The sequence below is a fragment of the Vombatus ursinus genome, unplaced genomic scaffold (assembly GCF_900497805.2).
Source record: "Vombatus ursinus unplaced genomic scaffold, bare-nosed wombat genome assembly UNPS02011916.1, whole genome shotgun sequence".
Classification (NCBI taxonomy): domain Eukaryota; kingdom Metazoa; phylum Chordata; class Mammalia; order Diprotodontia; family Vombatidae; genus Vombatus; species Vombatus ursinus.
In genome coordinates this window covers 3,272,429-3,286,783 of record NW_020951694.1, presented here as the reverse complement: position 1 = coordinate 3,286,783, position 14,355 = coordinate 3,272,429, and the positions used below count along the sequence as shown (strand labels likewise).

The following is a 14,355-nucleotide window of genomic DNA, read 5'->3' as shown; positions in this document are numbered from 1 at the left end:
ACACACACACACACACACACACACACACACACACACACACACACACACACACTGTGCTCTCTAGTGGTTGCCTTCCTGTCTGACCATTCTTTCTTAAGTCTTTTTTTCTGTATCTTCATCCAGGTCATGCCAGCTAACAGTATCCTCAAACACACTATCTTGGGCCCACTTCTCTTCTCCCTAATTTCCTTTGGTAATCTCAACAGCTCCTACGCATTCAATTAGGCTCTCTACACAAATGATTTCTCACATCTCTTTATCTAGCCCTAATGCTACTGCTAAACTCTCATCACCACAGTCACTACTTGCCTCTTAGACATATCAAACTAAATGTCCCATAAACATCTCAAACTTAAGTCCAAAAGACAACTCATTATCTTTCCCCCAAAAGAACTTATTATCTCTCTTTGAAAACTTCATTTCAAGGGCACCACTATCCTCCCAGTCACCCATTCTCCAACCGTGGTGTCATTCTTAGCTCCTCACTCACACTCATCCTACACAATTAGTTGCTAAGTCTTACCATTTCTACAGCCACAACCTCTCTTATGTACATGCCTTCTCTCTACTCACACATCTACCACCCTGATCCAGGCTGCCATCACTTCATGCCTTGACTATTACAATAGCTTCTATTTGTTCTCCCTAACTCAAATCTCTCCCCACTCTAATCAATCTTCCATTGATCTATCAAAGTTATTTTCCTAAAGTACAAGTCTGATCATGTCACCCTCTAACTCTGACATATGAACTCCAATAGCCCTCTTACTACCTCCAAAATCAAAGATAAAATCATCTGCTTAAATCTGTTCACAATCTGATTCCTTCCTACCTTTATAGTTTTCTTACATTTTACTCCCCCACCACAAATTCTGATGACCAATAACATTGGCTTTCTTGATGCTCTTTGAACACAATAATTCTATCTGCCAACTCCATGCCATTTCACCAGCTATGTCTTTTATGCTTAGAATGATCTCTCTCTTTACCTCCACCTCCTGGCTTCCCTGACTTCCCTGACTTCCATCAAGATTCAGGTAAAATACCAACTTCTGCAGGAGGCCTTTCCTGGTCCTCTCCATCTCTGTGTTGTACGTACATAATTGTTTTCATATTGTCTCTTCCATTTGAATGTGAATTCTCTGATGGCAAGGACAGTCTTTTTGCCTTCCCCAGTGGTTCTTAGCACAGTACATGGCCCACAGTTAGCACTCCACGAATTTTCATTAACTGACACACACAGATACAGAAATAGATCAAATTTCTGATACAGAAATATATCAAACTCCACTAAGAATATGGTGAAAAGCCTATTCTGAACCATTCTAGATCTCTGACAACAAACAAAAATTATACAATAATACTTGTCCTCCAGGACACATTGAGAACATGTAAATTTTTATTCTCTGGCCATCAAACCTCAGTGACCCCATTCCTACTCCACATTGGCCATTCACTATCAATTCTGTTGGCCTTTCAAAGAACTACCTTTTAGTTTTATTTATCATTTCTATAGGTTTTTTTGTTTCCAGTTTTATCTATTTCTTTTCTAATTTTTTATATCTCTTCATTTAGCTTATTTTTGCTGTTGTTCAGTCATTTCCAACTCTTCATGACCCTTTATGGGGTTTTCTTGGCAAGATATTGCAGTGGTTTGACATTTCCTTCTCCAGTAGATTAAGACAAACAGAGGTTAAGTGATTTACCCAGGGTTACACAGCTAATGAGTTTTTGAGGCTGAGTTTGAACTCAGGTCTTCCTGACTCTAGACTCAGCACTATATCCACTGAGCCATCTATCTATCTCTTAGCTTATTTTAGCCTTGTTTATTTGTTGGTTTGCTAATTTTTTTAATGTATACGCAGTTCATTAATCCTCTATTTTTCTGTTACAATAATGTTTTTAGGAATATATATGTATATTATATATATAAAGATACACATAAAACACACAGATCCCTCCATGGATGCTGTTGATCCTATCAATCATTCCCTATCACCCAGCCAACTTGTTGCCTTCTTCCCTTTTGCTCACAAACACGCCTATTCTCCCTGGCCCCACTTAAACAAGCAAACAAGGAAAATGAAGGGGGGAGGGAGCAAAGCTATTATATGGTTATAATCCTAAACCATATCTGGGTTATATCATAAAGGAGTTTTTATTCAGGAAATAGTCAGTTTGAAATTTTCAATATACAGCTGGTAATTCAGGACTAGAGTTCATAAAAGAGACTGGGGATGGATATGGATCTGGGAATTGTCTGTATGACAGTTAAACCCATGAATGTTGATGAAGTCACCAAGTGAGAGAATCTATTGAGAGATACTTAGTCTGGGGGCCACCCACGAGTTAAGGAACATGATATGGATAACAACCCAGCCAAGAAGATGGGGAAGATACAGCTCAAAAAAATTGGAGGGAAGACATAAAGGTTTTGAGACAGGTAAAACAGTTTAAGGTAGCTGCCATGAGGATTACGACGAGAAGTTCATTAAGGATGGGGTACAATGATAAAGACCCAAATAAACTCTGAAACTATGATATGATACCTGAAATTCATTCCAACAAACCTTTACTGGGTGCCTGATAAAAAGTGCCAGGTTCTAGGAATATGAAAGTGAACACAAATGAGTATGATGACAGGAAGCACTAAATTTTCCCAGATAATCAATCCACACACAGCTTGGAGCCCAATTGGCCTAATTTGTGTTTGCCTAAGTGTAGTGAGACAAGACTAGAGATGGCCTGTTTACGCACAGACATCAGATCTTCCACAAACAGCCAGCTATAGAGCCAGGCAATAGGGAGAGAAAACAGAGGCGTGAGCAGCCCTGATCATGAAGGGCAATATCTTGAGAGATTGGGTTAAGAATATAGCAAAGTGCCTCCCATAAGAGGACTAGGACTGAAAGTCCCAGTGCTATACAACTCTTTGGGTCCACCCATATACCATGATGTTTCCAAGTTTCCCTACCTCCCACATCCTGGTAATGTGCATGGCTTGACAGTCACCCAGAATATCAGATTAGATGCTAGACCCTCCTCTGGACACCCCAGCAGTGGAGGGGAAACCACAATTGCTCTCATATTGTGGGCAGGGTTGGGATTTGACAATCTCATCCAGGTATTATGATCCAAGAGGGAGCAGCGAGAACAGAAACTCGGTCTCCTTTCCCATGAGACTCCTTAACTATGATACCTAGGAGTGAGTGTACCCTACACTGAACAATGAATAGAAACAGAAAGCAGTAACTCCTATCACAGAGAGAAGGAAAAAGGATTTTTGTACCTGAATACCAACATTATTGGTCTGCCTCATACTATTTCAGGCAGAGATTGTTTGACCATTTCTAGTCCCAGCATTTAACAAAGTGCATACACATAGTAAGGCTTATTTTTTTTCCTCATTCACCCATCTATTCATTCATTCATTTTATGAACTAGGAACTTTATGATTTGTAAGCTAGCCTTAACTTCGGGCAGGATTTCCTCCTGCCTCTAAGGGTAGAAATGGGGAGGAAAGGCCATTTGTGTTGACAATTCAGAAAGTTGGGGCAGCTAGATGGCGCAGTGGATAGAGCACTAGCCCTGGATTCAGGAGGACCTGAGTTCAAATCCAGCCTCAGATACTTGACACTTATTAGCTGTGTGACCCTGGGCAAGTCACTTAACCCCACTGCCTAGCAAAAACAAAAGAAGGACAACAGCAACAACAACAACAACAAAAACCAATTCAGAATGTTTAAAAAGAAAATCCCTTCAAGGTAGCCTAGAGAATGCATCTCGTCTTCCTGAATAACATCACCATCTGCCTACAGAGTGGGACAGTTCCTCAAGCCACTCAAAGAAACTGAAGATTATAACCCAAAAGTAAGGATAGCAATGATTGGACTAGACAATAACTTTTAATTCCCGATCCTGGGAGCGTCCAAACTCTCATCCTATCCCCCAACTGTAGATAATGACTTAACACCTGTAGCACATTTTCTGTGCCTTCATCTTGTGAGCAAAGAGCCTTTATGGAAGTATGATTTATGGTAGATGGTGAGGCTGGATAGGTAGTTTACAGGTAGTTTATTTTTAAAACTATGCAATGCACTTAGAAAGGACCTCAGTGGCTACACCTATGTAATACCATTAGTTAAGGAGTAGAATGATGCAGTGCCCAGGCAGATTAGCACTTCACATGAAGGAGGAAGAGCAGGCAAATAAATAGCTATTGCTGAATATCTATGAGCACAGGACCCGAATCAAAAGGAATACCATCAACCCTATGATTAAGCTGACCAATTTATGATCAGAGTATTCAAAGACATGGACATTTTCTCAACTCTGAATGAGGCTCTCTTGGTCTACCTCAATATAAAATCACATAATCCCCCAACGCCAATGGGCTAGAAAGAACTAATTAACTTTTTGGGCTTCACCTCCCAAAAGTATCTGGGATAACAATGAAATGAAGATCATACAAGTCATGTACACATTTTGTATGAGCAAGTATGTGCACTAAATCAGTTTGAATATTATCAATAAACCATACAGTTAGAAAAACTTAGTGTAAGACTTGTTCCATGTCCCTTGAATTCTCCCAACCTGACTACTGTGATGAGAGATTAAACTAGAACCCCAATCTCCTGACTCCCAATCTAGATTCTTTTCATTAAATCAGATAACTAGAACACTCTCCTAAAGTAAAATAACCTTCCTCTAAAACTGATCATTTCCCTTAATGTAAAACATATCAACTCAAACCAGGATAGTTTGTACTCCAAAAGAAAATTTTCTAGGCAATTATGAAAATTCTTCTGCTTTTTATCACTAAATGAGAAAAAAAAACATCTAAAAAAGGACATAAGATCCATAGATGATCTCCAAATTTTCATAAAGTAAACTAACATGGATGAAACATATGAAAAATATATAAATGCTTAGCAAATGTCAGGGAAATAGTAAATACTTATGCTTATTGACTGACTGAAATAAAATAACTGACAGAATTTTAAGGTCAAAATTAAGCCTGTAGATGGTACTAAATATGCAAAACAGGGTACTTTTTGTTTCCCAGTGACTTCTCTGACTCTTTTAAGTTACTGGAAGATGAAATTACCAGTTTTGGGGATATAGCTCATAAAGGTAGAAATCTAAAGAGAAGAAAATACTTAAATCTGTTAAAGAAAACTAAACTGCAGGCAATATTGTCGATGTTTCAACAACCTAACTTCACGCATTTTTTACATAGAACTAAAGGCCACAGTGAAGTAACCTTTCAGGTAGCTGACCATTCATAAGCAAAAGACAGAGAATATAAAAGAGTTAACTCATATATATGAAAATCTCATGCTACTGACCCATGCAAATGAATGGTTTCTCTACAGGTAGTAAGAACTACACTAGACCCTAGACTCACCATCTCTGTAAGAAGCCTTTCATAGTCCCCTTAATGTTTGTGCCTTCTCTATCAAATTATCTCCAAATTCTCCAAATATATTGTGTCTGTACACAGTTGGTTTTTGTTGTTTGCCTGTCATACCCCCAATTACATTATGAGCTCCTTAGGAGCAGGGACCACTTTTTGCCTTTCTTTTTATTTCTAAGGCTTAGCACAACTTATGGCACATGATAAATAATCAATGCTTGTTGACTCATTGACTTGACTCTTTCCCACATTATGACCAATAATTCATATTTGTGAATCATCTACACAGGATCAAGAGTGTACCTTGCATTGTGGAACGTAATCATCCCTTACAAAAAGGAAGTAATCATGCTCCGTAAATCGAAAGTAAAGGAGGGAACTGGCGAAAGATAGAAAAGAATTCAGACAAATTGTGGTTTAAGTTCAACTCACTTTATTAAATTCAAATAACTTAATATCACTTTTTTCTCCTTCATATTGTATCAATATTTTTCATATGAAGGCAGTGGGGATCCTAAAGGCAAAATTCTTGCTAACATTTCCCTTTCTAAATATACCTATCATTTTCACTGAATTACATGTTACAACCGGAAGGGCCATTAGAGATCATCTAATTCAACATCTTCATTTTAAAGTAAGAAAAAGACAAACAAAAAACCTCTAACCACCATTATTTTGCACCTTTATCTCTTCTCTCACAATTATGTTTCATTATTTCTTTTGATCACAGTAGTAAAGCACATCATCTTAATATCACATTGAGTTCTTTTTCCTACTCCAATCTCCTCTAATTCCTCCATGCTATCCCCATACATCTGGAAAAAGTCACCACTGTCCATTTGTCATTTCTACCTCTCCATTCTTCAAATTTTTCCCTTCAAGAGTCACATCTTCTAGAAAGCCTATTCTGAACCACCTCATACCTCTGGCAATGAACAAAAACTAAATAATAATACTTGTCCTCAAGGTCACATTGTGAGCATGTAAATTTTCATTATCTGGCCATCAAACCTCAGTAATTCCATTTCCATCCTATTATTTGCCATTCACTAAAAAAGATACCCCTGGTCTCATCATCAGTTGCTCTCATACGAAGAAAAATTAGGTGGCTGCCAAGTGAAAGTGATTTTAGGATTTCTGCCATATGCAGAACTATATCCTCTAGTGTCTTGCTTTATAATCAGATAGTACTTCTGATTTAAATCTTTAGGCTTCCAGGAGTCACCTATTAAATATAAATAATCTTGGGAAGGTATGAAATCATTATCAGTCTAACATTTTAGTTCAGATTAAATTACGAAATTACTTCCCAACATGATATTTTGTTGTTCTTCAGCTGTTTCAGTTGTGTCCGACTCTCTGTGACCCCATTTGGGGTTTTCTTGGCAAAGATATTGGAGTGGTTTGCCTTTTCCTTCTCCAGATCATTTTACGGATGAGGAAAATGGGGCAAACAAAGTTAAGCGATTTGCCCAGGGTCACACAGCTAGCAAGTGGCTGAGGTTGGGATTTAAACTCAGGTCTTCCTGACTCCAGCTCAGCACTCTATCCACTGTGCCACCTAGCAGCCCAACATGATATTTAGGAAAGAGCAAGGCACTGGAAAAAAAATGAGACACAACACAAAAGAAAAGTCAAAAAACAGGTCAAAAACACAGGATATTGCACACAGCATCAAAGAAGGAAAAACAAAAATACTCACTGATTTGGGGAGGAAGAGGAATGGATGCATATAGAGGAGAAACTGAGAGAAAGCAACAAGAAGGGAGAGTAGCAGAACAACAAACTGAAAAAGAGAACTTGTAGATGTTACTTTGACAAGGACTTACCTACTGGCACTTCTCCAACATCCTTAGAATCACAGAATATTAGAAATGGAAGGAACCTCAAAGATCATCTAGTCCAACTCAGGAAACTGAAGCTCAGAGAAATCAAGTATTTTGCCCAAGGTCACAAAGCTAACAGGTGGGAGCCTGGAACTCTAACCAGGTCATCTGATTCTAAGTGCAATACTTTTCCCACTATACTCCACTGGCTCTCCTTAATGAAGCTTTCTCCACCTCACAATGACTCTCTTGACCCAAACTTCTTCCCTCAGACGAAGAATCCACTGGACTCTCTTCCTATTCATTGTGGACATGGTTAACTCTTTTAATACTTAGGAATATCTCATTCCTCGATCCTTATGCTATAACCAACCTGAATCTACTCCTACAGCAATGCTACAGAGAACTGACTGGGAAAGTCAGAACTACAACTTCCAGCTGCAACTTGAAGCTGACTGGTCCACTAATGGCTTCTCTTTTGCGTTTAAAACTTTGCCACAATTACTACGAGGATAGCTTCACTCCTTTTCTTCTCTTGATTCTTTGGGATTCACTCTCAATAAACTAAGGGTTATTCAATATTTCATCTGAATTCGTAATCTCAAAACCCTTACTGACCAAGACTGTAAGAAAAAGCTTCAGTCTCATATTTGTAATAGAAGTGAAACTATTATTAACTAGGAAAAAAGCAAGGACAGGCTACTTCTATACCCCCTGCTATTGGGTAGTCATCACCATGAAATGACATCAAAGTGGAAGAAATGTTGAAGCACAGGAAAAAATATAAGGAAATGACAATTCAAAGTCCATTAATTCTGAACTCAGAAAGCTATCATGATCTTTCAGAAGTTCATGACAATTTCAAACTATCTTCCACTTTGATACTAAAAATTATACAGTATGATAAGGAATAGAAAGAATAACTCAATTTCTCTAACATACGTGATCCACAATATAATGTTAGTACCTCCCTGGCATTCTTCATATTTGTCAATGACAAATTCAATATGACTGCACAGACAGTGATACCAAGTAACTGCCTATAGGAACACCAAAGAAACTGAACAGTCTATAAAACAGATATATTCCAAAGATCCAAAAGAAATTTACTGTCTTAATTTGTACTCTACCTAGCAAAATCTACCTACAATAAAGTTCAGCCAAATATACGTTAACATGTCTAGTTCACTATTTCAGTTAAATAAAACAAAGAAAGAAAATTAAGAAATTAAGCAAAATTGAAAGAAAGATAATTCACCTGACTATAAGTGAAGACAACTTTTTCTATCAATGAAATCAATCATTAAATCACAAACAAGGAATAATTTGTTAGCCACCAACTCAGTCTTATAAATGAAAGCACTATACCTGATCAGATCTGGCTCTGTACCTTCATTCTTATAGGATGCCTGCAGCAGTCTTTCACGAGTAACAAGGTCATCCAATAAGTTCTGTCTTCGATCCCCTTCAAGCTGTGTTCTGATATCTCGTTAAGGTTCAATAAGATTAATAAATTTGCTTAAATTATCATTTTCTACATTGTAAAGTTAACTAAGTTAGTTCTAATTCACAATCAAATTCCTGTAAATGCATCTTACCTTTTATTATTATTTATTATTATTTTCATTATTTCATCATCAATTGTGCCTTTCAGGGAAAGAATTTATCTATGTAAGAATATATAGTAAGCAAATAACTGCTCTTGATTTTTAAAAGAAATCATATTTTGATACAGCAGGTTTTTCAGTAGCAGGAAACATTTGTATTAGTTTTGTAATATTCCCAAACATTTTTAAAATTTTTAAATTAAAGAAACAGGAGGAAAATGTAGCTATCCTGAAGAAGATAATAACTGGGAAAAACTGATGAAAGGATATTTCTTATGCAAATCACAGAACTCAGTCAAAAATGATCCACCTATTGAATCTTAGAGGGTTTGGTTTCAACTTTTTCATAACTGAACAATATGCTTTACCAAATTTGTAATACAAGAGAGTTAAATTAACACTAGATACAACTTAGTTAGAAATACCACTGGGTAATATTAATGAAAACTACTACATGAGATTTTTATATTACTTTTCTTCTGAAAGAAGACTAAAAACTATTTCATTTATTCCTAAGACATTCCAGTATGTTTGTTAGAGGCAAATAATATCTCTACTTGGGGGAATGGAAAAAATGAGGCCCAGTAGTTAAACTAGAATCTACTACAAACTTTCAGTCAAGTGATTTCTGAAAAACTGCACTGTCCTTGCTGAAGCACTGTCTTCCAAAAGCACAGATTTCCTAACCACAACATTTCCTAACCAAGCTTTGAGGCCTGCCTTACTGCCTAGAGAATAAAACAAAAAATTAAATGAGATATAACAACTAATGACGATTTGGCTTCAATCTATCTTTCCAGACTGATTTCTGTTTACTCTACCTGATGTACACCAAGTGTCAGTCAAACATTCGGTAAACACAACATCCTATCTCCTGCTTCACCACCAATAGTTGGAACCCCTCTTCAAAGGCTCTCACAAGTGCCACCTCCTAAAAGAAGACTTTTCTGCTGCTCTCATTTATTAATACTCCCCAACTCAAAATGACTTTTCTTGTATTTCACATTTATCCTTGTATTGTACAGGTTGTATCTTCTCAGTAGCTCTTTCACAATAGGGATAATTTCCTTTTTTTCTTAACATTCACATATGGTAAGTACTTAATAAACGCTTACTGAACTGAAATGAATTAAATTGAATAGCTAGCAAATTCTGAAAAGAGGAGCTTTGAAATAGTATTGAGTACAGCAGTGTAACCTTACCTGTTCCTCCCTCCAAAATATTAAACATACTTCAGTATGTCTGTGGCATTAGAAAATCAAACCAGACAATTCCTACCCACTTCTGATGATTCAATGTGATAGAAAAAATACCAAAGAACCCTAAAAACCAACATTAAAAACTGCAAACTCCTGGGGCGGGAGAAGTTAGTGGTCTGAGGGCACAGATAATACTTTCATCATGACTGCCAACTGAAAGTTGGGGACTCATAGGGAGGAGAGGTAGAGAGAAACGAAGGGGGTTAAAAACAAAAGGTAAAACTTAAAAAAACAGCAACAGGGGATTCAGAAGAGAAAGGGAGATTTGGAAATAAACAGTTTCCTAAAAAGATGATATTTTAAGATTTCAATTTCTGGACCAAGTTAAGTCAACAAGCATTTATGAAGCACACATTGTGTACCACTCACTGTGCTATGTGCTGCATATACAAGAAAGGCAAAAGAGTTCCTGCTATCAAGGAGCTCACAGACTAAAGAGAAGAGACAACATGCAAACAAGTATGTATAAATAAGATATACAGAGGATGAATCAGAACTGATTGACCAAAAATAGGCACTTGCATTAAGAAGGATCAGGAAAGGTTTCTGGCAGAAAGTGGAATTTCAGCTTGGACTTGAAGGAGGCCAGGGAAGCCAGGAGGAGATGAGCAGGAAGAGGATTCCAGCCAAGTAAAACGCACAGAGGCAGGAGATGGAACATCTTATGCAAGGAACAGCAAGGAGGTCAACATCACTACACCACAGGATACATGGAAGGGATTTACACGTAGGCAGACTGGAAAAGTAGGATGGGACCAGGGCTTTAGAGGCCAAAAAGGGTTCCATATTTGATCCTGGAGGTGACGGAGAGCTACTGGAGCTTACTGAATAGGAGGTGACACGGTCAGACCTACATTTTGGGAAGATCAATTTGACAGCTGAGTTGAGGATATACTGAAATGGGAACAGACTTAAGGCAAGAAGTACAACCAGAAAGTTATTGCAATAGTCAAGATATGACATGATAAGGGCCTGTGTTATAGTGGTGACAGGAGAGAAGGGGGTGTATCTAAGAAAAGTTACAAAGGTAAAAATGACGGGATTTGTCAATAAATTGGATATGGGGAGGGGGTAAGAGAGTAAAGACTCAAGGATGACACTTAAGTTTTGAGCCTAGGTGACTTTGAGGATGGCTGTGCCCTCAATGGTAATAAAAAAAAAAAATAGGAAGAAGGAAGGGCTTGGCAGCAAAAATAACGAGTTCTGTTTTAGACACAGTGAGTTTAAGAGGTCTACAGGATATCCAGTTAAAGAACTCCAAGAGGCAGCTGGAGACAGCGGTGAGGGAAGAGGTTAGGGCTGTATAAGTAACCCACAGGACCTGATGAGATCACCTAGTGAAACAGTACAGAAGGAGAAGAGGGCATAAGACAGAGCCATGGAGGATACCTACCTTCACAGGGTATGACCTGGGCCTTCTCTTCCTACTTGTTTGACTCCTCCTCAGTCTCCTTTGCTGGATATTCATCCAGATCCGAAACTGAGCTCATTATCTTTCCCCTAATACCTTACCCCCTTCTGCGATCCACCTACCCTAGCCTGCTTACTGTTCTTTGCACAAGACATTTGACCTCCTGACCCTGTGCATTTTCACTGGCTATTCCCCATGCCTGGAATTCTCTCCCACCTTATCTCCACTTCCTGGCTTCCCTGGCTAAGTCCAAGCTAAAATTCCACCTTTTACAAGAAGTCTTTCCTGATTCCCCTTAATGTTAGTGCCTGCCCTCTGTCGAGCATTTCCAATTCGGCATATATATGTATATATGTATGTATATATACACACACATATATACATTTACACACATATGTATTATTTGTAGATAGTTGTTTGCATGTTGTCTCCCCCAACTAGACTATTAGCTCCTTAAGAGCAAAGATTATCTTTTTTGCCTTTCTTTGAACGCCTAGTGCTTAGTACAGGAGATGGCACACAGTAGTCACTCAATAAATGTTTAGTGACTAACTGATAATGACTCAGCAAAGGAGTCTGAAAAATAATTTAAGACAGACAGGAGAACCAGGACAGAGAAGTGTCATGAAAACCTAAAGAGAAGAAAGAAAAGAAGGGGACGGACAGGGTCAAAAGCCGAAAAGAAGTTGAGAAGAATGAGGATTGTGAAAAGGCCATTAAATTTGACAACTAAGAGATCATTGGGGTCAAAGGACATGAACAGGCAGTTTTCAGATGAAGAAATTAAAGCTATCTATAGTCATATGAAAAAATGCTCTAACTCACTCTTCATTAGAGAAATACAAATCAAAACAACTTTGAGGTACCACATCATACCTATCAGGTTGGCTAACATGACAAAACAGGAAAATGATAAATATTGGAAAAGATGTGGGAAAATTGGAACATTAATACATTGTTGGTGGAGTTATGAATTGATCCAACCATTTTGGAGAGCAATTTGGAACTATGCCCAAAGGACTATAAAAATGTGCATACCCTTTGACTCAGCAATACTACTTCTAGGGCTGTATACCAAAGAAATCATACAAATGGGAAAAGGACCCACACGTACAAAAATACTTATAACAGCTCCTTCTGCAGTGGCAAAGAATTGGAGATTGAGGGGATGCCCATCAATTGGGGAATGGCTGAACAAGTTGTGGAATATGAATGTAATGAAATACTATTGTGCTATAATAAATGATGAGCAAGTGGACTTCAGAAAAACCTGGAAAGACCTGTATGAACTGATGCTGAGTGAAGTGAGCGGAACCAGGGGAACTTTGTACACAGTAACAGCCACACTGCTCGATGACTAACTTTGATAGACTTAGCTCCTCTTGGCAATGCAAAGATTTAAGACATCTCCAAAAGTGTCATGATAAAAAATATTATCCACATCCAGAGAAAAAACAATGGAGTTGGAATTCAAATTGAAGCATATTATTTGCTCTTTTTTTCTTCTATTTTGTTTTGTTTCTTCTTTCCTGTGGTTCCTTCTATTGGTTCTAGTTCTTCTCTACAACATGACAAATGTGAAAATATGTTTAATAGGAATGTACACGTAGAGCCTACATAAGATTGCATGCCATCTTGGGAGGGAGGTGGGGAGACAGGAGGAGAAAATTTAAAACTCAAAAGCTTATGGAAGTGAATGTTAAAAACTAAAAATAATTTAATAAAAAATTTTTTAAAAAGAGATGATCGGTAACTTTGGAGAGATCAGTTTTTACTGAATAGTTGGGTCAGAAGTCCAATTGTAAAGAGTTAGGAAAACAAAAGAAATGAAGTAGAAACGCTTATTGTAGATGGCCTTCTCAAAGAGTTTAGCCCCAAAAGGGAAGAGAGATAAGGAACAATAACTAGGAAGATGAAAGGATCAATTGAGGGTTTTTTCAGGACGAGGAGGGAGAGATGTGCTTGTTTATAGGCAGTAGGGAAGCTGGCAATAGGCAGGGAGAAATTGAAGATAAGTGAAAGAGTGAGGATGATGGAAGAGGCAATATGCTGGAGGATGGATCACTTCTGTATGTAGAGGGATTTGTCTTGTCTAGGGGAAAGGCACATGTGATAGAGGAGTAAACATTAAAATATAGGAAGGATTAAGCTTTTGAGCAGAACAGTACATTTAACAAATCAGTAAAGCATATCGGCTTACAAATCTAAATCAGGAGGTTTTGATATGAATAAGGAGGTATGATAGTACAGTAGGAAGAGTAGCAGATTTACAGTCAGAAGACTGGAGTTTGAATTCTGGTTCTGCCATTACCAATATCTACATCAATGTATCCACCAAGAGAGCTGACCAAACCTAGATCTCACCAACACTCACACCTGTGCTACCTCCAAGAACTTGATCTAGGAAATTCTCTCTAATCGTGAATTTCTTTGTTTGAAATTTTTTTTTCCTATTCTTAAAGCTATTCTTCAGTCTCACTAGGACCTCAAGTCCTTCCCCCTTCCCTGTTAATCATAGTTCATTAAGGAAGGGAAAGAAGATGTATACAGAAATGAACATGATATAAAAATGAAAGTTACCAATAAAAATCAGATTAATTTTTACAGAAAATAAATGCAAGGAAAAGCAACCAAAAATGAATATTAAAGAATAATGGCCTTGAGCACTAAAGGCCACCAGCTGAGACTGGTGATGTTAGAGACAACAAAAGGGGCTGGGAATTTTTTTTAAATTATGTTGGTGCCAAGTGGATGAAAGAAGGATTAAGATACCTGTGTAGGTGGGATCATAATAATGGATGAAAATGAAAGGGCAGACCTATTCAACTTTTATCCT

General features: G+C 37.7%; 1 protein-coding gene across 1 annotated transcript in view; it reads right to left on the bottom strand.

Annotated features, from left to right (window-relative positions):
• STX8 (syntaxin 8) overlaps window positions 1–14,355 on the bottom strand; it is a 272,706-nt gene that overhangs the window by 236,063 nt on the left and 22,288 nt on the right. Inside the window, exon 4 of the mRNA XM_027857160.1 lies at window positions 8,611–8,721. Within this exon, the coding sequence (XP_027712961.1) occupies window positions 8,611–8,721 (111 nt within the window). The remainder of the gene's footprint in view (window positions 1–8,610; window positions 8,722–14,355) is intronic.